Here is a 21,088-nt window from a genome sequence, read left to right as displayed (position 1 = left end):
AAAATATCGGCAGATTGAAGAAAATAAGCAGGATGCTGTGAGAGATAATAATGGGGCACCTAAATTAAATAGAGTAATCGGGTACAGGCTTCTCCGAGAAGACAATGTTTAATTGACAGCTAAAGGAGGGGAAGAGGCAGAGGGAATCGAAAGAGATAAAGGCATTGAGATTGGAAAGAGCAAGAATGTGTTGGAGGCATCACGAGGTGACCAGAGCACAAAGGCCAAAGGGGAGAGTAGCAGGGGGTGAGGCCAGTGATGACAACAGGAATCAGACCATGCAGTAAAGAGTTTGGATTGTATTCGAGATGCAATGAGGAGTCTAGGCAATAATTGTTAGTGGCTCCTGCTGAAAACATTGGTGAAAAGCTAATGGGGAACTTGACAGTGGAGGGATCAGGCTGACATCAGCTAAGCCCACTGATCAACCTTAGCGTTAAGAAAGAGACCACCTAGGGCTTCCCTGGTGGCGCAGTGGTTGAGAGTCCGCCTGCTGATGCAGGGGATACGGGTTCGTGCCCTGGTCCGGGAAGATCCCACATGCCGCGGAGCACCTGGGCCCGTGAGCCATGGCTGCTGAGCCTGCACGTCCGGAGCCTGTGCTCCGCAATGGGAGAGGCCACAACAGTGAGAGGCCCGCGTATCACAAAAAAAAAAAAAAAAAAAAGCCCAGTCTAGCCTCTTGGAAGATGAGAGGCCACATGGAGGAGAACTAAGACACCATAGCACCAACCACCAGCCATGTGAGGGAGGTTATCTTGGACCTGCCAGCCCCAGCTGAGCCATCAGATGACCACAGCTGCATGAGTGATCCCATGAGAGACTTGCAGAAGGGCCACTCAGATTCCTAAGCCACAGTGCCATGTCACGAGATTTTGGGGTGGTTCACCACATAATACGGAATAGAAACAGAAACCTTGTTCGGATCCTCACTCAAACAAACCAATTATTTAAAAAATTCTGTAACAATGAGGGAATTTTGAATGCTGGATAATTGATAATATTGTGACATAATGGTTAATTTTGTTAGGTGCGATAATGATACTGGGTTATGGATTTTTCTTGAGTCCTAATTTTTAGAGATACAATCTGAAATATTTATGAATGAAAGGAAGTGATGTGATTGTGCCCCAGAATAATCCAAAGAGAGGTGTGGGTATGGATGAAACAGAATTGGCCTTGAGGTGGTAATTGTTGAAGGTGGATGATGTATACATGGGCGTTCTTTATACTCTTCTCTCTTGTCATGGTTCATTAAACTATATACTCTTGTATATATTCACTATTACATTCTCTCTTGTACATGTTTGACATATTAAAATAAAGATGTTTGGGTACAACTGGCTGCACCTGCAGGGCCTAAGCAGGGGAATATCATTTCCTCTTCTCACTGTGCACCCAAAACTTCCAGCTTCTCCCCCTCCACCGGCAGTCCCTCCACCCCCCTCCTGAGTGCCCTGCTGTACCTGCTGGTCCCTGTTGTCCCCACTGTGCCAGGTCATCGGCCTGTGCTCCCCCAGGGTCTTTCTAGCCTCCAGGTCCCAAGCCTCTGGCCGTCCTCCAGGCCAGTGGCTGAGCTCTGGATGCAACAGAAGATTCCCCTAAAGACTCCTCATCTCCTGGAACAGGCCACATTCAGTCCCAGAGGAAGGCAGGAGGAGAGTTTACAAGACGACATCATGAGTCACCATAACTAGTGACTTCCCAGAAGAGCTGTGGTTGGACACTCAGCCGCTCCCTTCCATACGTGTCTAGAGAGACACACACTGAAGCCTGGGATGAATTAGAGACACACGGAGCAGGGCCAACTCTGTTGCAGACTCCTGTGTCCCCTTGAGCGAGTCTGGGAACCCCTCTGATCCCAGTTCTCCCATTTCAAATGGGGCTAATACCTAACCTGTTTACCTCATGGGGTAACGGGGAGGGTTAGATCAAATAATAGACACGGAAGCGCTTTGTTAAATGCTGTGCAAATGAGGCAGCTGATACCGCCATGGGAGGAGGTAAAGGATGGGTGGTGGCCTTGGCTTCGGATGGTCTTCCGGAGAATTTAACGTGTGCTTTCTTTTATCCTCAGCCCTGGTTCAGAGTCCCCTTTCGCTCTCCCTCCCTCTACGGCCTTCTTGCCTTCCCCAACTAAAGTTCTGTGGACATGATGATGAGGGATAGCAAAGACTTTGAGGGTCTAATAGTTAGGATCCCAGAAGAAAACAAGTGGTGCACTCAGAAAGGATTTAACAGAAGAGAGTTTAATAGAGAGACTTTACAGTGGGTAGTGGAAGGCAGGAGAACCAGCATGGGATGGTGACTCACCCAGCAACTGGCAGTCACAGGAAGCGGTCAGTGCAGAGAGGGAACGGTGTCACTGTGGCTCTGCAAGAGCTGGAGCCGTGGGAGAGGAGTCACCCAGCAGGAGCTGTGCCCATAAAGACAGCCCCACAGGAGACCTGGTCCAGGCAGGGATGGAGTCAGGAGATGAATACCCTGACTTCTCTCTCCTCCCTTCCTTCAAGCTCCTTCAGTGCCTCCCATTGGCTGAACACAGTCAAAAACCAGAGGGCAGGGAATAGAATCTAAAAAAGAGTGGATATATGTATACGTATAACTGACTCCCTTTGCTGTACAGCAGAAACTAACACAACATTGTAAATCAACTATACACCAGTAAACAAACAAACAAACAAGCAAACAGCCCAGAGCGCAAGGGAACTTGGGTCATACAGTCCTGATGTAATGTAGTCCTGAGAAGTCAGCCTCTGGGGCAGAGAGCAGGGCTGAGAAGGATGGAGGCTAGATGGGGCAGAGGGGGATTGTCTGCAAATGGAGAAGAGCCAACATTGGGAAATGAAGTGAGTGGTGGACAAGACGGGGTGGGAGGTGTGAGATCAGGGTTTGAGTGGCTGTGGGGGAGAAGTCTTGCATCAGCGCATCCAGTTGCAGTTGGAGTTGAGTACATGATCTGAGTATTAGGGCAGGGGCAGGGTTTGGAGCGCAGAAGGATCTCGCCAGCGGTGAGAAGTCAGTCATCTCTTCTTCGCCTTCGGTCCTGACCCGTGTGCTCCTTTGCTCCTAGGGGAGCCCTCCCAGCCTTCCAACAGCAGCCGGCCCCCATGCCAGAATGGGAGTGATGCCGAGGCCAACACTGCTGCAAACCTCACCTTCTCCTCCTACTACCAGCACTCCTCCCTGGTGGCTGCCGTGTTCATTGTGGCCTACGCGCTCATCTTCCTCCTCTGCATGGTGGGCAACACCCTGGTCTGCTTCATTGTGCTCAAGAACCGGCACATGTGCACCGTCACCAACATGTTTATCCTCAACCTGGCCGTCAGCGACCTGCTGGTGGGCATTTTCTGCATGCCCACCACCCTCGTGGACAACCTCATCACTGGTGAGTGGAAGCACTAGAGGCAGCAGGAGTACCCCTACCCCTGAAATCATGGCTGGCCTGGTCTCTTGGCCGAGATGCCATTGTCTCACAATCTCAGGACAGCCTTGTGGCTGAGGGATTTGACTAGAAATAATAGACGTAATGAATTAATCATTTTCTATGTTCCAGGCATTGTGTGATTTACTCTTCCTGCATGATCTTAACTAATCCTCACAACAACCCAATGAAGTATGCGTTATCGTTACCCCCAATGTATGGATGAGAAAACGGATGCGCAGAGTGATTAAGGGGCAGGTCTGTAGTTTACACAGCTAAGCGTCAAGTCCCACATTCACACATCTATATTTCTAACCACTACACTGTTCAATCCTACTCTCCCAGGTAGCTCCCTTGGGCAGAACTAGAGCCAGCGGGAAGAAGCGGGAGGGAGGCAGGTTTCCTCTGAATAAGGACCTAAAAACTTATTTGAGTTGTTTTCCAACAAAAGAGTGTTCTCTCGTACAGGTATTGTGCTCCCTGTCACTGGGAGTGTCTAAGTAGGGACTGGCTGGCTGTTTAGCAGGGATTTTGTAGAAGGGATCCAAGCAGAACTAGACCAGCCGACCGCTAAATTCCTGCCTATCATCCTGCAAATATCAGAAGGATCCTACCGTCATCTATTCTCTCTCCTGTGATTTGCCTTTCTTACTTCAGAATAAGCCTCCACAGACTAACTGGTGGGAAGGACTAGTTTCCAGAGCTGTGGAGACCCCTAGAGGTCTGTGCCTGCAGGTTCTGAGCTCAGAGCTCCCAGGAACTCAGGATTCAAATGGACAGCCCCATATGGAGTGACTTAGCGGACTTGAGGCTGGGGGACTAGCAGCCTATGTTTCTGTAGGTTCCAGGACCCAGAAAGTGGAGCCGGGGCTGCCAGCTTCCCGTCGGCTGTACTGGCTGTGCCTGGTGGGATCTTTAATCACAGCTGAATCCCAGGTTCTTTCAGGGCTGCTGAACAGAAACTGCATCCTTCTTCCCAAAACACATAGGCAAACATATGCATGCATGCACACACGTGCAGAGGTGCACACACATACAGGCGCACGCACGCACACACACAGCAGTTAACAATGATATGGTAAGGTCACTAGTGGGTTAAGGTGGTGTCTGCCGGTCCTTTTCACATGTGTAAATTTAAAAAATTGTTTAAATTGACAACACATTCACATGGTTCAATGGTCAAAAGCTAACAAAAGGTATCCAGTGAAAAGTGCTCCTTCCACTTCTGTGCTCTGGCCTTCCAGCTCTCTCCTGGGAGGGAACCGATGCTGCCCGTGTCTTGTATGTCTTCCCCAAAATACTTGGTGTAAGTACAAGCACTTTCCAAAAATATTTTATATAAGTACAAGCAAATTAAGGAAATGCTAACTTTCTAACCAGTCAGTTCTGCACCTTCACTTTTTCCCTGCTTAAAAATGTAATTTGTAAATAGGATTCATTAAAATTAACTCACATAGAGTAAGTTACTCCATACTAATAAATGAAAGAGGTTTTTATTCTTTTTTTACAACTGTTTAGAATTCCATTGTATAGATGTACTACAATTTATTTAACCAATCTCTTTTTGATGGGTATTTACGTTGTTTCTAATAGAATCTTCTGCAAGAAAAGAAAACTTCACATAGCTTTTCTTTCTTTGTCTTTGTTTCTGCTTTTTTGAATTCAGGTGCAGAGAGTTGAATTATTCGCATCCACTGTTCCTGGCACTATGTGACTTCACTGTGTTGGGAAGCCCCTTGTGTATCTTTATTCATTCCCTTCTGTACCCTTACCCCACTCCAAACCCCCTCCCCCACTGACAGGCAAACATTCTATTAAATGTAATGTTTGTGATTTGCATGCATTCTTACAAAATGTGCATCGTACATGTGTGCATGTTTTACATTTAAATATTTTGTTAAGGTATAATTTAACATACAAAAAACCCACCCTTTTTAATGTACAGTTCCACAAGTTTTGACAAACATATACAGTCATGTAGTTACAATCAAGACATAGAACAACTTCATTGTCCCCCAAAACTCCCCCTTGTTCCTTTGTAGTTGCTTCTTCCCTCTGCTCCCTGGCACCATTGGTCTGTTTTCCTGTAGGGACAGAAAATATCGTTTTGCCTTTGCAAGAATATTATATAAATGGAATCATACAGTATGTAGCCTTTTGAATCTGGGTGTGTTTTGTTTTGCTTTCTTTTACTTTCTATTTTGAAATAATTTTAGATAGATGTGCTGAAAAGTTGCAAAAATGGTAGAGTATTCCTGTATACTCTTCACATACCTTCCCTTAATGTTATTATTATTTTCTTTTTTCTGGAGGAGATTAAGCTTTTATTTCTTTTAAATTTATTTTATTTATATTTTATACAGCAGGTTCTTATTAGTTATCTATTTTATACATATTAGTGTATATATGTCAATCCCAACCTCCCAATTCATCCCACCACCCGCCCCCCACCCCCTGCTTTCCTTGCTTGGTGTCCATACCTGTGTTTTCTACATCTGTGTCTCTATTTCTGCCTTGCAAACTGGATCATCTGTACCATTTTTCTAGATTCCACATATATGTATTAATATACGATATTTGTTTTTCTCTTTCTGACTTACTTCACTCTGTATGACAGTCTCTAGGTCCATCCACGTTTGTACAAATGACCCAATTTCATTCCTTTTTATGGCTGAGTAATATTCCATTGTATATATGTACTACATCTTCTTTATCCATTCCTCTGTTGATGGACACAGGTTGCTTCCATGACCTGGCTATTGTAAATAGTGCTGCAATGAACATTGGGGTGCATGTGTCTTTTTAAAAATAATTAATTAATTAATTATTGGCTGTGTTGGGTCTTCGTTGCTTCACACCGGTTTTCTCTAGTTGCGGTGAGCAGGGGCTACTCTTCTTTGTGGTGTGCGGGCTTCTCATTGCAGTGGCTTCTCTTGTTGAGGAGTACGGGCTCTAGGCACGAAGGCTTCAGTAGTTGTGGCATGTGGGCTCAGTAGTTGTGGCTCGTGGGCTCTAGAGGGCAGGCTCAGTAGTTGTGGCGCATGGGCTTAGTTGCTCCCCGACATGTGGGATCTTCCCGGACCAGGGCTTGAACCCGTGTCCGCTGCATTAGCAGGTGGATTCTTAACCACTGCTCCACCAGGGAAGACCTGGGGTGCATGTGTCATTTTGAATTATGGCTTTCTCTGGGTATATGCCCAGTAGTGGGATCGCTGGATCATATGGTAGTTCTATTTTTAGTTTTTTAAGGAACCTCCATACTGTTCTCCATAGTGGCTGTATCAATTTACATTCCCACCAACAGTGCATGAGGGTTTCCTTTTCTCCACACCCTCTCCAGCATTTGTTGTTTGTTAGATTTTCTGATGATGCCCATTCTAACTGCCCTTAATGTTAATATCCTAAATAACCATAGTATAATGATTGAAACCTGGAAATTAGCATTGATACAATACTATTAACTCATCTGCATACTTTATTTGAATTTCACTCCTTTCCCCACAAAGGAGTCCCCTGGAGTCCTTTTCTAGTCCAGGATCCAACTGAGGGCCATACATTGTATCTGTTTTTTGTTCGTTTGTTTTCTCCAACCTGTGACTGTTCCTTGGTTCTGGACTTTCCTGACCTTGACGTGTTTGAAGAATACTGATCAGTTATTCTGCAGAAACCCCAGAAACTTGGGTTTGCCTTATGTTTTCTTACAATTAGATTTAGTTTATGCATATTTGATGAGAATACTACAGAAGACATATTGATAAGGTACGCACTATCAATACGTATTAATGGTGGTGTTGATGTTGATCACTTTGTTAATGTGGTGTCTGCCAGATTTTTCCATTATAAAGCTACCATTTTTCCCTTTATAATTAATAAGTATCTCATAGGGAGATACTTTGAGACTATGCAAATGCCTTGTTTCTCACTATACTTTTACTCACTAAGAGCATCCATTGGATGGTTCCTGCCTGCAACAGTTATTACTGTTATATTTCCTCAGTGTTGATCTTCTACTTAACATCATTCCCCCTACATTTATTTTACTCTATGGGTTATAACCCAGTTTTACCATTATTTTGTTGCTTAAATTGCCCCCAGATTTGACTATTGGGAGCTCTTTCAATTTGGCTCCTGTGTCCTTTTGACATGCCACCATGGATTTTTTTTTAGTTTCTCCTTACTTTCTGGCACCATAAAGTGTTCCAGGCTCACCTTGTATGTTCCCTGCTCCAGCCCTGGAATCAATCAACAATTTCTCTAAGAAGGTCTGGTTCCTTATATTGGAGAATGACATTTAGAAACCAAGACCTTGGCACTAGATGTGATCGTTGGCACTGGGGTTTCATTGCTTCTAGGCCCTCTCGAGGGACAGAGCTAGGAAATATATGTGTGCTAACACACACATACTTAACATGTGCATCTTTATTTCTATATCTATCCATCTGTATGTATATTGAAAACTATTATGCCTCTGATTCCAATCTAATATTACAGGATCATTTTAACTTTCCTCTTTTCCTCACCTGTAACTTCTTTCTCTAACAGTGAGAAATCTAACTCTATTTATCCACAATATATTTACTTATTTGTTCAATCTTGGTATACACATAAGGTAGATTCAGTATTGCTAACCCATACCCTTGTGAGAAACACATTTATTAATGAGAGTGTAGTGTACGTGTATAGTTCTTTTTGTAATCTTACAGTATACGGTCAAAATACTGTTTTCCAAAGTTACTGAGGTTAGTTTCTTGCTTCCCCATTCCCCTTCAGTGTGGTTATTTTATTCATTTGTAATGCATTTAGGTTCATTTGTTATTGTTTGTGTCCCACTTTGGGTTTCCCCCACATCCTGATGTTAATTAACTTATTTTTTGAAGATGTGAAACATTGCCATAATTCTAAGGACTCAGATCCATACAAAAAGATATACTCGGAGAAGGGTCACTCCTCTGTCATCTCTACTACCCATTCTTCCTCATTCTTACCGCCTCCCTGTATAGGTAGCCAATCTCGTTATTTTCTGATCTACCTTCCTATACTTCCTTTGTACAAATAAGCAGATAAGTGTATATTTTCCTATATCCCCTTCTTTCTTACATGAAGGGTAATATACTATAGATACTCTTTGCACTGTGCTTTTTGCATTTAGCAGTATATTTTGAAAACCTCTTCATATCAGTTCATAGAGGTCTTCCTTATTCTTTTTTACAGCTGTATGATACTCTTCTGTGTGGATGTACCATAGTTTATTCAACAACTTCTTTATATGGGCATTTAGATTGTTTCTGATATTTTGCAATTACAACAATGCTACAATGAATAACTCTGTGCATATGTATTTTGTGTCATCAGAGGTGTATATTCAGGATAGAGTGAGATTGTCAGATCAAAAGATAAGTGCAGAGGTTAGGCATCGCCTAGTTCCCCTCCAGAAGGACTGTATCGGTTTTCATTCCCACCACCGATGTCTGAGAGCTCCTATTTCTCCACAGCAAATACCATTTGCATTTTTTAAATTATGAATGAGGTTTGAACATTTTTTTCATGTCTATCAGGCTGCTGTCTACAGCGATCTTGACTTTCCATGACATTTAAACTCCCTGGCACCCAGACCAAACTCACCACTAATCCATAGTGATTTAGGGACAAAGAGACTGTAAGTCGATTAGTCTCCCCCTCAGTTTCACATCTGTAAAAAGGAGAGAATAATGGGGCTGCTGTGAGGATTGAGTGAGCCAGTGCTCGGCATCTAGTAAGTGTGCAGGAAGAAAATCAACATGGGGGAGGCCGCTGGTGAAAGAAGACCCCAGCCTTGGAAGATGACTCCTGTCTGCAGGCATAGCAGACAAGAACAAGGTGGGCCCCCCCGCCCTGCCCCCAGGCCTAAAGGGGCAGAAACACTAAGCAGTTACCAACACACGGCCTCAGGTAGCCAAGATGTGGACCTGGCTACTAGTCCTGAGAGCAGGTGGGACCCAGATCTCATGAGAAAGCAGAAGCTTGGGGATCAGAGTGAGGAAATCAGGTAGGAAGGGCTAGAGCTGCTTATACCTCCCCCTGCCTGACAGTCAGGCTTGATCTGTCCTAGTGGTTCTCAACTTTGACTGCCACTCAAATCTCCTGGGTAGATTTGGAAAATACGGTTGTCTGGTGTGAGCCTGGGCACTGGTCCTTTTCCAAGTTCTCCATTGATTCTAGTGAGCAGCCAGGGCTGAGAACCACTGACCTAGAACCTGGAACAGGGCTATGGGAGCAGAAAGCCAGGCAGGGCTGGATGGATCTAAAGTTCATGGAGAGAAATCGCTGGTCAGTATAAAGACTGTCTCTAATAGGACTGTCCACGGTGGTATTGGCTGCTCGGTTCCTCACTCCTGGAAGTGTGTAAGCAGAGGCAGGATGACGACCTGGCAGGACATGGAGGAAAGATGCAAGCCAGAGGAGACTGGCCCCGATGGCCGGAGGTCTCTGGCTCTCTGCGAATGAGGCATCTCTCACTCTGGTGGCTTCTGTCATTGCAGGGTGGCCCTTCGACAACGCCACATGCAAGATGAGCGGCTTGGTGCAGGGCATGTCCGTGTCAGCTTCTGTTTTCACACTGGTGGCCATTGCCGTGGAAAGGTGAGAAGGTTCCTGTCTGGTTATCCCGGGCCTGGCACTAGGCCAAGCTGCTGTCTCCACTTCTGGGCCTGCCAGGAGGCCGGGGCTGCTCTGTGGTCGGTGGGGCTGAATCCTGAGCCACAGAGGCAAGGGTTGTGGGGCTGGCTGCCTTCTAGACTTGGGGGACTGCAGAGGACACTGCCACCTCCTTCTGGAAGGCCCGGAGGCAGCTCCTGAGGAGGTTTAAGAGGGATTCCTGGGCCCTAAGAGGAGCTTGGGGGCAGTCCTTGTTTCCTGAGCAGCAGGCCTCCTTGCAGGTCCCTGATTCCCCATCTCCACTGTGTCCAGCTACTTCTGGTCTTTCCGCCTCAGATTCCATCAGATTCTCTGATAAGCATGGGTCTGCTAATGGAATGGAGCCAGGGACCAAGGAGGCTTTCTTTGCAGGCAACACATCTGACCCAACTGCAGTAGGTCCTCCTCTCCATCCTCCCTCTCAGTGAGCCCTTTCAATAAGGGCTCACTCCAGGCACTTCCCCCAGGGCAAGGGAGGCAGGCAGGTAAGCTGGAGGGCTGCCTAGCTGCATGACCTTGGTTAAGTCAATTAACTGCTCTGAGTCTCAGTCTTCTCATCTGTAAAATGGTAAATATCCTACAGGGTGGCTGGGAGGCTTCAGTGAACTTCTGTTTGTAAAGCTGATACACACCACCTGGCACAGAGACCAAATGTCAGCTGTTAATATTATTCTATTTCTTCCTTACATCCACACCCTCCTCCTTGTCTGCTTCCCAACATGGGCACCTACTGGCTCCACCCTTTCTAGAATCTAGTGTCTTCATCCTCTCTCCACTTTGGCCCTCATCAAACCCAGTCTTCTGTGACCCAGTGAAGTAGGCAGCTGGGGAGATAGAACTGGGTTCCTGTCTGCAAGGCCACTGGTGGTGGGGGAAGTCCTCCTTCACTGACCTTCATTTTGTTGTCATCGTTAACGATAGGTGAGTGTGCAGTGTCTCCCAGTAGTGTTTGGACTATTCTTCAAGTTCCTGTCTCCTCCAGGAAGCCTTCCTGGTCTGCCCCAGGATTCCCCTCCATCCATTAAGTGCTATTGCACTTACAGCCAGTACTACGTGCTTTAAGAATTATTTGTTCTCTGGCAATTCCTTAAGTATGTGATGCTATGAGACCAGTGGGCCAGAGTCAGGTAGGTTGAGAAAACAAGTCTTGAGACTGGCTGTGGGGAAAGTAGAAAGTGTTGTCAGGCCGGGGAAAGGGTGGGGAGTCGGGAGAGCAGGACACAGTTTGCTGAAGTAGAAAGAGCAACATGGCTGGGAGTCAGCTCTAGGCCTGTGTTCTAGTCTAGGTTCAGCTCCTAAACTGCCCCATGACTTCCTTAGACTAATCAGATTGGCATCCTCGACCAGGAGAACTGGGCACAGGTATTTTTTTAAATGCTTCAGGAGAGCCTAATGCACAGTGAGGGTTTCCGGCTGCAGGTTTATACGGCACAGCGGAGCAACACAAATCTGGGCTCAAGGCTGGTCCTTGCTACTTGCTAGCTGTGTGACCTTGAGCCAGTTACTTATCACCTCTGAATCCCAGTTTCCTCAGATGTAAATTAAGGGTGTAATAATAATCACTGCTGAGACATCCTAATGAGGAAATGGTGCAGGTCTGTCCTAATTCTGTGGAGGCACTGTTGGAAGGACGCTGGCCAAGGTGACATAGGGACAACCTGTCATGTAGACTCTACACCTGAACCCCCAAGATTTTCTGGAGAAGCCATAAACAGCTAAAAATTGTTTTCTCTGATACACCTACCCGATCGGCCTACTCGAGGACAGAATGTGCGGACTTATAGCTCTGCAACCTGTGAATAGCCACTGGACTCCTTGCCCAGCCTGTAGGGCCTTCCTACCGCCCCGTGGCTTACCTCTCCAAACAGCTAGACCCAACCATTCGGGGATGGCAACCATGCCTTTGGGCCCTAGCAGCAGCAGCTGAACTGACCAAACAAACTCAAACTGACTCTGGCCCACCCACTCACTAACCGTGTTTTCCTCCCACCGGCTGGTCGACCTCCTAGGCCACAAGTCTCTCTCCCTCCTGGGCCCCTCCCGCATCCAGGAGTTCCACCTACTGTTCATTGAAAACCCAGCTATTTCTCTTGATCTCTCCCCTCACCTGAACCCGGCTTCCCTCCTGCCCATCTCTGGCACCGGGGGTTTTCTATCCCATTCCTGCCCTCATGTCATAGAAGCCTTCAAACCACCAAGAGAGAGACTCTTTGACACCCCTCTTTCAAACCCGGACCGCACCCTCTTCGTAGCACGCTCGCTCCCTGTTTTCTTAGGTTCCTTCGCAGGCGCGTGGAGGAAGTCTCTCGGGTGGCCACAAACCAAATGCTCCTCGGCCCTTACAACTTGCTTCCTACAGAACCCCCCACTGGTCTCCCCTAAGCCTTGGACCTCTGGTCGCCCGACTCCCTTTTCGACGCCCCCATTCAGCATGAAGTAGCCAGAGATCAGAACGCCGCCCCATTACACCAAAGATGTCGGGGTGTAAGGCCAACTGGCCCGAGGCAGGGGAACACAATCAGATTCACAGGTTGCATCAGACCGAAACTCTCCGGACCACCCAGTTCCAGAAACTGACCTGGGGACTTTGCACCCGGCCCAGCCTTCCCGCCTTTCGAGGGGCGGGACTAACGGCCCCCCAGGATACCCGAAAAGACCACCAAATAAGGAATACCCTGCGCCTTCCCAGATTCACCACACCCCTTTCCCTTCTTCCCCTATAAAATCTTGCCCAACCCTCGCCCGGGTGCGACTTCTCTGGCCCCTTTCTCTCGGACCAGTGAACCTCGCCCTGGATCGCTCCCTAATAAAGCTCACTTGAAGCTTTCCTGTTTCGCGGTGCCCTTTGTTAAGATCCGACCTTACACCTGCCAGCTAATGTTTATCCCCCGAAGTGCACAAACAGGATTCAGCTCTTGTAAAACCCTCCTTTTGCCTTTGTTGCCTGGCTACTCAGCCGAGGAGCTGACTCCCCAACAGGTGAGAAACCAGTTTGCTTGCAAACGAACTTAATTAACATCTGAGCCTTCTTTGATGCCGCCTAAGGTGCAAGGTCGAAGGTGGAGTGCCCCTACCCCGCTCCCAGCCCTCCGCCCTCAGTCGGGGATGGCTCTCATCCGTGGGGCCACTGGGACCCCTGGGACCCGCCCAGACCCCCGCTTCTCTTTCCTCCGTCGCCGCAGGTTTCGCTGCATCGTGCACCCTTTCCGCGAGAAGCTGACCCTGCGGAAGGCGCTGGTCACCATCGCGGTCATCTGGGCCCTGGCCCTGCTCATCATGTGCCCCTCGGCCGTCACGCTGACCGTCACGCGCGAGGAGCACCACTTCATGGTGGACGCCCGCAACCGCTCTTACCCGCTCTACTCGTGCTGGGAGGCCTGGCCCGAGAAGGGCATGCGCAGGGTCTACACGGCCGTGCTCTTCTCGCACATCTACCTGGCGCCGCTGGCGCTGATCGTGGTCATGTACGCGCGTATCGCCCGCAAGCTGTGCAAGGCCCCGGGGCCCGCGCGCACCGGCGAGGAGGCGGCCGGGGAGGGCGGCCGCGGCGCCCGGCGCAGGGCCCGGGTGGTGCACATGCTGGTCATGGTGGCGCTGTTCTTCACGCTGTCCTGGCTGCCTCTCTGGGCCCTGCTGCTGCTCATCGACTACGGGCAGCTGAGCGAGCCGCAGCTGCACCTGGTCACCGTCTACGCCTTCCCCTTAGCCCACTGGCTGGCCTTCTTCAACAGCAGCGCCAACCCTATCATCTACGGCTACTTCAACGAGAACTTCCGCCGCGGCTTCCAGGCCGCCTTCCGCGCCCAGCTCTGCCCGCCGCCGTGGGGGAGCCACCGGGAGGCGTCCCAGCGGGCTCCTGCGCACGCAGGTCTTCGTGGAGGTGCAGCCCAGCGACTCGGGCCTAACCTCCGAGTCGGGCTCGAGCAGCGGGGCCCCCAGGCCCGGCCGCCTCCAGCTGCACAGTGGCCACGTGGCCCCCCCTGGCTTGGCCGCCGAGGGTCCCGGCTTTTCCCAAACACCCCTCACCATACCAGCCTGGGGCGTTTGAGTGGGACATGGAGGGCCGGCCCCTGAACCCGAGGGCCCCGGCTGGACACGTGACACCCAGGCATGCTAGCGGCCTGGTGTGGTGTTAGCAGAGGGTACCATGTGCCTCCCTCTCAAATACAAGGCAGTGAGCAGTTAGTTGCTAGTGGAATCTTCTTTGCCACCTCCCCCCACAGACAGAGGCAAAGGAGGGTAAGGGGAGAGGAGCCTTGTTCCCCGAAAACCCTTCTGTGTGGTAGAAGCCACCGGCATCATCTCACTGAATTCTCAAAACGCTTTCAGAATAGGGGTTTTTCATCCCCCTTCTGAAGACGTGAAACTGAGGCTAGAAGAGATGCGGCTAGCCCAGTCTCAGCTGGAAACCCTACAGGAGTCTGTGTGCCTCCAGTGCCTGATGGTTTTGACCATCTCCAGCTGTCTCCAGAAGGACCCCCGGAAGGTGAACACAGTGAAGAGTGTAAATCCTAATTAGGCAGCTGGGAAGAAGCGAAAAGCAAGGCTGGCCTGTCCATCGGATGCTTGGTGTCCACGTCCTGGTGACCTGTATGTATGATTGAAGCCACTCCCCTGATCCCTTCCCAGAACATAGTGTGTTCTGTGTAGCTTTGTCTTGTTTGTTCCAGGAAGTGTCCAGGGCCATTCTCTTCTCCCCAAAGTACCATTTACAGAACGTCATGTCTGAGCAGCTGCGGAACTAGCCCTGGGGAGCCTGCATCAGTTTCAGGCACTCTGGGTCTGAGCCCAGAGAAGGGTGGGTCTCTGTCCTCCCTCCTCTACCCATAGGGCCCACCGCCATCACGGCGGCCCAGGTGAGAGCTCACAGTGCGACAGGCAGCTGCAAGGCCACAAGAAGCATCAGTTTATTATTCATGGACAGGAGGAAGGGAGGGCATAGCACCCAGTTTCAGCCTTCCGAAACACATCTGCTCACTGGAGCTGCAAGTATAAGCCTTCCCCAAGGCCTTTTCCCCTGCTCCTTCCAGGCGATTGCAGGGGAGAAGTTGGCCAACCAAAGCTATGGTGTCTTCTGGGGCCTCTGGGATGACAAAAACTAAACCTCTCCCTGGCATGGATAACTTGTGTGCCCTAAAAAGGGATGGGGACCATCCCTTGTTTGCTCTGGCTCTAACCCAGCATATCTGCATCACCTTGAAGAGAGAGGCTTCTCTCCAGGAGGTGGGAGGAATTGGGATCACCTTGTGATCCTTGCACGGCTCCAGTAATCTGCAGTTAACTGGGTATTTCCCCCTCATCTCTATAGAAAACGCACTGCTGCCAGAATTTTAGTGAATAAAAAAGAAACATTTCCAGGGCAGAGAATGTGACTCTGAGGCTCCAGTAGTCTCCTTAATTGACACACGATGACTTAAGACTTAACCCTGTTTACTCCATTCTAAGTACTAGATGTAGGGGCAGAAGAAAATTCCTAAGCCACTGTACAGTGTGTTCTCCAAGCATGTCGCCAGACACTGTCTCATCTGATCCATACAAATGAGGCTGAAGGAGATGTTGCTGTTTTACAAAGTAACTGAGGCTCAAAGGGACCATGTGAGCCACAGAGGGGCAGGGTTTGGGTTAGAATTTGTCTTCTGGTTTCTTCCCACGCCCCTTCCTTCTTTTCAAGGAAGGTGGATTGGGGAGGAGAGCCGGAAATTCCCACAAAGACTTTTTGCCTGATGGTGAACCAGAATGCTCACAGAACCAGAATCCCCACCCTCAAGCTCCTGGTCTGGGAAATGAGAGTCTATTGTATTTACTCTTGTACTATCTGGCCTGAGCTGTTCTGTGTATGCTCTCTATGACCCATGTACTGAGCAGGCTGCCAAGATCCGTCATGACCCCGCCCTGGTCAAGGTGTCTGGGAGTGATGGATGTGGGTCTTAGGAAAGGGTGTGCCATCCTGTCCCTCATTAGGTAGTGCACGTGTGGGCCCCATTTCTGGTGCTGTATCAGTGTTCTGTGTCACATAGGCCAGAGGATTCCTGGCTGCTTGCTGTAAAGAACTCTGACTCCAGGCTCTAAAAATAGACCAGAGAAAGGGCCCTCTTAAACCCAAATGCTTGTCCCTGTGGCAGGGGGGAATCTGTTGGGAGACACTGTCTGGTCTCTCCTCTGGTGTGTGTTTCTCCCTTAGCGTGGTCTCCCCAACCACAAAATCACAGCCTTTACAGCTGGGGGGAGACCAGGGCACTCACCCAAGCCAAACTTCTATCAAGGCCCCTTTGTTTTACTTCCCCCCAAAGATGCCATGCTTTGAAAGATTGGGCCTGCCAAAACAAAAAACAAAAAAACCCTGCACTAGGCCATAATTCATATATTTGCTGTTACTGTTATTTCTTTTAAAAAAATCTGTCAAAGGCTATGCCTGCTGGTTCAGATTTGATTTGAATCAGGCATGACTTGATGCTTTCATGAGGGGTGAGGCCTTGTGGGTTCCTGTGGAATGTCTGGTTTTTTGTGTATGTGGCAAAATATATACAATATAAAAGTTACCATGTGACCATTTTTAAGTGTACAGTTCAGTGGCGTTAAGTGCCTTTGCATTGCTGTGTAACCATCACCACTATCCGTTTCCAGAAACTGGAAACTGCAGTTTCCCAAACTGCAATTCTGTACCCATTAAACAATAACTCCCCATTCCTCCCTGCCCCTGGTAACCACCATTCTACTTTGTCTCAGTGAATGTGATTACCCTAGGTACCTCATGCAGGTGAAATCATACAGGATTTGTTCTTTTGCGATCGGCTTGTTTCACTTAGCGTAACGTCTTCAAGGTTCATCCGTATCGTAGTAGGTGCATAATTTCCTCTCAAAGGCTGGATAATATTCCATTATATGTATATGCCGGTCATCCATTCATCCATCGATGGACATTTGGGTTGCTTCCTCATTTTGACTATTGTGAATAATGTGCGGAGTTTCAAGATATTGGAAGTAGCTCCTGAAGATAGGGTGTGTGTGAGCCCTGAGGACAGATGCCGCAGGTTGGGACCCAGGATCTTTCCCATCTCGGCATTTATGGGTGATGAAGCCGAGGCTCAAGGAAAGCTATGATTTGTCTCATTCCCCTGTGCCCACCCCATCTGCTCTGAGCTTCTGTTGGGCTTTACTTCTTGACTAGAGTAGCTAGAAAATTTTATGCTCCCTCCATGAGGTCATATTTTACGAAGGTATTTTTATAAGTGTAGGTTTATTATCCTGGCTGGAATCCTGTGACCCAACAAACACCTGGGCCCTGTCAGGGGCCTTGTCCAGTTACCCCAAGGCACACAAGGGCAAGCAATATGGATTTCACCCCATGTGCCATCCTTTGCCTACAAGCTGGTTGGGTCGCCTAAGGTGACTGCCCTTTCATAGGCAGCACGTTTGGAAATGAACTGGATGTGTGATAGGGGAAAAGGGCCAGAGGCCTGTTGACCCTGAGCGTCCCCACCCCAGCGAAGCTCCTGAAGGGACTCCGCGTCCTGTCCTGCCGTTTGCAGCATGAGCGATCAGTCTAATCGTGGGTCTGCACTGAGGAACGGCCTCTTGACTTGACCAAGACCATGCAGCACTCCACAGACCAATGTGAGCTGGAGGCAGATGCCCGGCCTGGACCCCGAAAACCATAATCTGCCCAGCCCTCTGCCGAGGACTTTCTCTTGGGGCCTGGAGGACACATGAGTTGACTTAGGTTGGAATGGAGGACAGAGTTGGCCACTAGGATGACAGCCCCCCTATCATTAGTCTTCTGTGTATTCATCCAAAAATCCAGGTGACAGCCAAACTGAGAGCTGGATGGACAAAGCATTGCTGTTAAGCTCTGTACCTTTTTGCATCTGTTTCCTCAGCTCACCCCTCAGAAGTGCCACTGAGGAAAGATAGATGAGAAGGAGGTGACCCAAATGGGCTTCACTGCAAGCAAACAATGTGGAATCAGCAATAGACTTCTTGTTGAACAAGCCAATTATTTATGTTTCTGGCATTTTATTGTTGGTGTTTTTCTCTCTCTACACAAATACTCCATTGTGGAAATTTTACAAAATTTAGATAAGGAAAGAGAAGAAAATAAAAAGCACCCAAATCCCACCACAAGAGATAAGTATGGAATCATTTTCTATGCATATATATGTTTTAAAATTTTATAACAGCTTTATTAAGGCATAATTTGCATACAATAAAATTCACCCATCTTAACTGTACATTTTGATGAGTTTTAGCTATTGTATACAGTTGTGTAATCACCACTACAATCAAGATACTTCCAGCATCCCCCCAAAATTCCCTTGTGCCAATTTGTAGTCAACCCTCTCCCCTCCTCCCTGCCCCAGATAACTACTCATCTGATTTTGGAAGGTCAGATACTTGGAACAAGTGTGTAGCTTTTTGGGTCTGGCTTCTTTCACTCAGAATAATGCTTTTGAGTTTCATCCATGTTGCAGCATGAATCAGTAGTTTGTTCCTTTTTATTGCTGAGTAGTATTCCATTGTATGGCTATATGATATTTTATTTGTCCATTCATCAGTTGATAGACATTTAGGTTGTTACCAGTTTTTATGAATTTATGAATTATGAGTAATGCTGCTATGAACATTCATATATGTCTTTATATGTATATAGGTTTTCAGTTCTCTTGGGTAAATACCTAGGAGTGGGTTGGCTGGGTTGTAAGTGTATAGTTTAACTATGCAAGAAACTGCTGAAGTGTTTTCCAAAGTTGCTGTGCCATTTTGCATTCCCATCAGCAGTGTATGAGAATTCTAGCTGTTCTTGCCAACACTTAATAGAATCAGTGTTTGAAAAACTTTCCTGGGACTTCCCTGGTGGTGCAGTGGTTAAGAATCCGTCTGCCAATGCCGGGGACGTGGGTTCGAGCCCTGGTCTGGGAAGATCCCACATGCCGCAGAGCAGCTAAGTCCGTGAGCCACAACTACTGAGCCCACGTGCCACAACTACTGAAGCCCACGCCTAGAGCCTGTGCTCCGCAACAAGAGAAGCCACCGCAATGAGAAGCCCGAGCAACCGCAACGAAGAGTAGCCCTGCTCGCTGCAACTAGAGAAAAGCCCGCGCGCAGCAATGAAGACCCAATGCAGCCAAAAATAAATAAAAATTAAAAAAAATTAAAAACTTTCCTGATGACTAGGGATGCCGGGCATCTTTTCATATGCTTATTGGTCATTCTTACTTTTTAAAAAATTTATTTATTTTTGGCTGCATTGGGTCTTCATTGCTGTGCATGGGCTTTCTCCAGTTGTGGCGAGTGGGGGCCACTCTTCATTGCAGTGAGTGGGCCTCATTGCGGTGGCCCCTCCTTGTTGCAGAGCATGGGCTCCAGTCACGTGGGCTTCAGTAGTTGTGGCGCAAGAGCTCAGCCGCCCGGCGGCACGTGGGATCCTCCCAGACCAGGGCTCGAACCCGTGTCCCCTGCATTGGCAGGCGGATTCTTAACCACTGCACCACCAGGGAAGTCCTGGTCATTCTTATGTTATTTAAAGTGTTTTGAAACCTATCTTTAGAAATATGATTATATTGAAATGTAATTCTATGATATGATTACATTGTAGAGACTTTAGTACAAAAATTTGCCCTGAATCTAAGAGGAATTTATCACTAACAGAGGATTTTCAAACCCATCAAGAATGGGTTTAAAGCAAGATAGATCCTTTGAAAGGATCCTGTGGGTAGAATGTGGTAGGAGTGGAGGACTGTTTTAATAAGTGATTAGGAATGGCCTCTCTGAGAAGGCGAGATTTGAATATAGATACGAATGAAGTGAGAGAGGGAGCATGTGAATAGCTGAGGAAAGAACAACCCAGACAGAGAATATCATGTGCAAAGGCCCTGAGATAGGAGAGGGAGCATGAGAAAGGAGGTCATGCACATCAAAATGGTACTGAATTTCAATAATTACATTTCTGGTCAACTCAAAACATTTACCGAGTGCTTATTAGAAGCCAGGCACAGTGGCACAGTACTAAGTGCTTTGTGTCTGTTATTTATTTCTCACAACAGAGCATAAGCTCCATGAGAACAGGAGCTATGTCTATTTCACTCACTTTTGTGGACTCAGATCTAGGGCACTGCCTCATACGTAGGAGACACCCAATAATAAATGTCTGTTGAATGAATGAAGTAGTTACATAAACAGGTATTTCTTATTATTCCAATATTATAGATGGAAAAACCAAGTCTCAAAGAGTTAAGTAACTTACCGAAGGTCATATAACTAGATGGTGCTGAAGCTGACTCAAATCCTGGCGTGTCTGAGCAGGAAGCCCAGATTTTTGCCACTCCCTCAAGCTGCTGTGAATTCTCCTTCCTATATTTGGGAAACTGAGGTTCAGAATAAAAGAAAGAGGCTTGATGGAGATCCCCTTTAATCCTCAAAATAAAACCAGCCAGCCACAGGCTCCAGACCGCTGTTTCAGCTGTAAGACCACATTTCCATCACATTCAGTGGCTTCCACAGATCTGAGATGGAAGGAATACCAGCAGTTTAAGTAAACGATGTGCATTTAGTCTGATCCAATACCACATCAAGCCTTCGTGGCAGCCATGGGCTGAAAGAAATCATCCTTTGGACTCCTCTGCCTTGTGGTCATTGATGAGGTGAAAGGTGCTGAACTGGCTGTCAGGTCCCACCTTGAGCTGTTTGTGTTCTCTTAGTAACTGCAATGCGCAGGCCTTTGAATCCCATAACCAACAAATGCCGCTGTTGTCATGTGCAAGCAACCAAATGAATGTGCGTGGAAAAACCCAAGCTTGGTGATTTGGGCAAATTAGCTTATCTGTCACATAGCCAGTGGTGGTGTTAAATCACTCTCCGTTAGAGGAATAATCACTCCCCACTGCCCTCTGTCTTCCCCTCTGCTGTAGCATGTGTTAGGATTTCATTCCTTTTTCAGGCTATTAGTCTATTTTAGCCAAGATATTTTGACTTCAAGTAACAGAAATACCCAATTTA

The 21,088-nt window shown here is 47.7% G+C and overlaps 1 protein-coding gene across 1 annotated transcript in view; it reads left to right on the top strand.

The window, feature by feature from the left end:
* Positions 1–20,299, top strand: part of NPFFR1 (neuropeptide FF receptor 1) — a 30,595-nt gene extending 10,296 nt beyond the window's left edge. Inside the window, 4 exon segments of the mRNA XM_004280834.3 lie at positions 3,074–3,388; positions 9,943–10,042; positions 13,279–13,938; positions 13,940–20,299. Of these exon segments, the coding sequence (XP_004280882.2) occupies positions 3,074–3,388; positions 9,943–10,042; positions 13,279–13,938; positions 13,940–14,144 (1,280 nt within the window). The 3' untranslated portion in view covers positions 14,145–20,299.
* The last annotated feature ends 789 nt before the right edge of the window (positions 20,300–21,088 follow it).

Source organism: Orcinus orca, chromosome 14, assembly GCF_937001465.1.
Source record: "Orcinus orca chromosome 14, mOrcOrc1.1, whole genome shotgun sequence".
Classification (NCBI taxonomy): domain Eukaryota; kingdom Metazoa; phylum Chordata; class Mammalia; order Artiodactyla; family Delphinidae; genus Orcinus; species Orcinus orca.
This window is presented reverse-complemented; position numbering and strand designations above follow the sequence as displayed.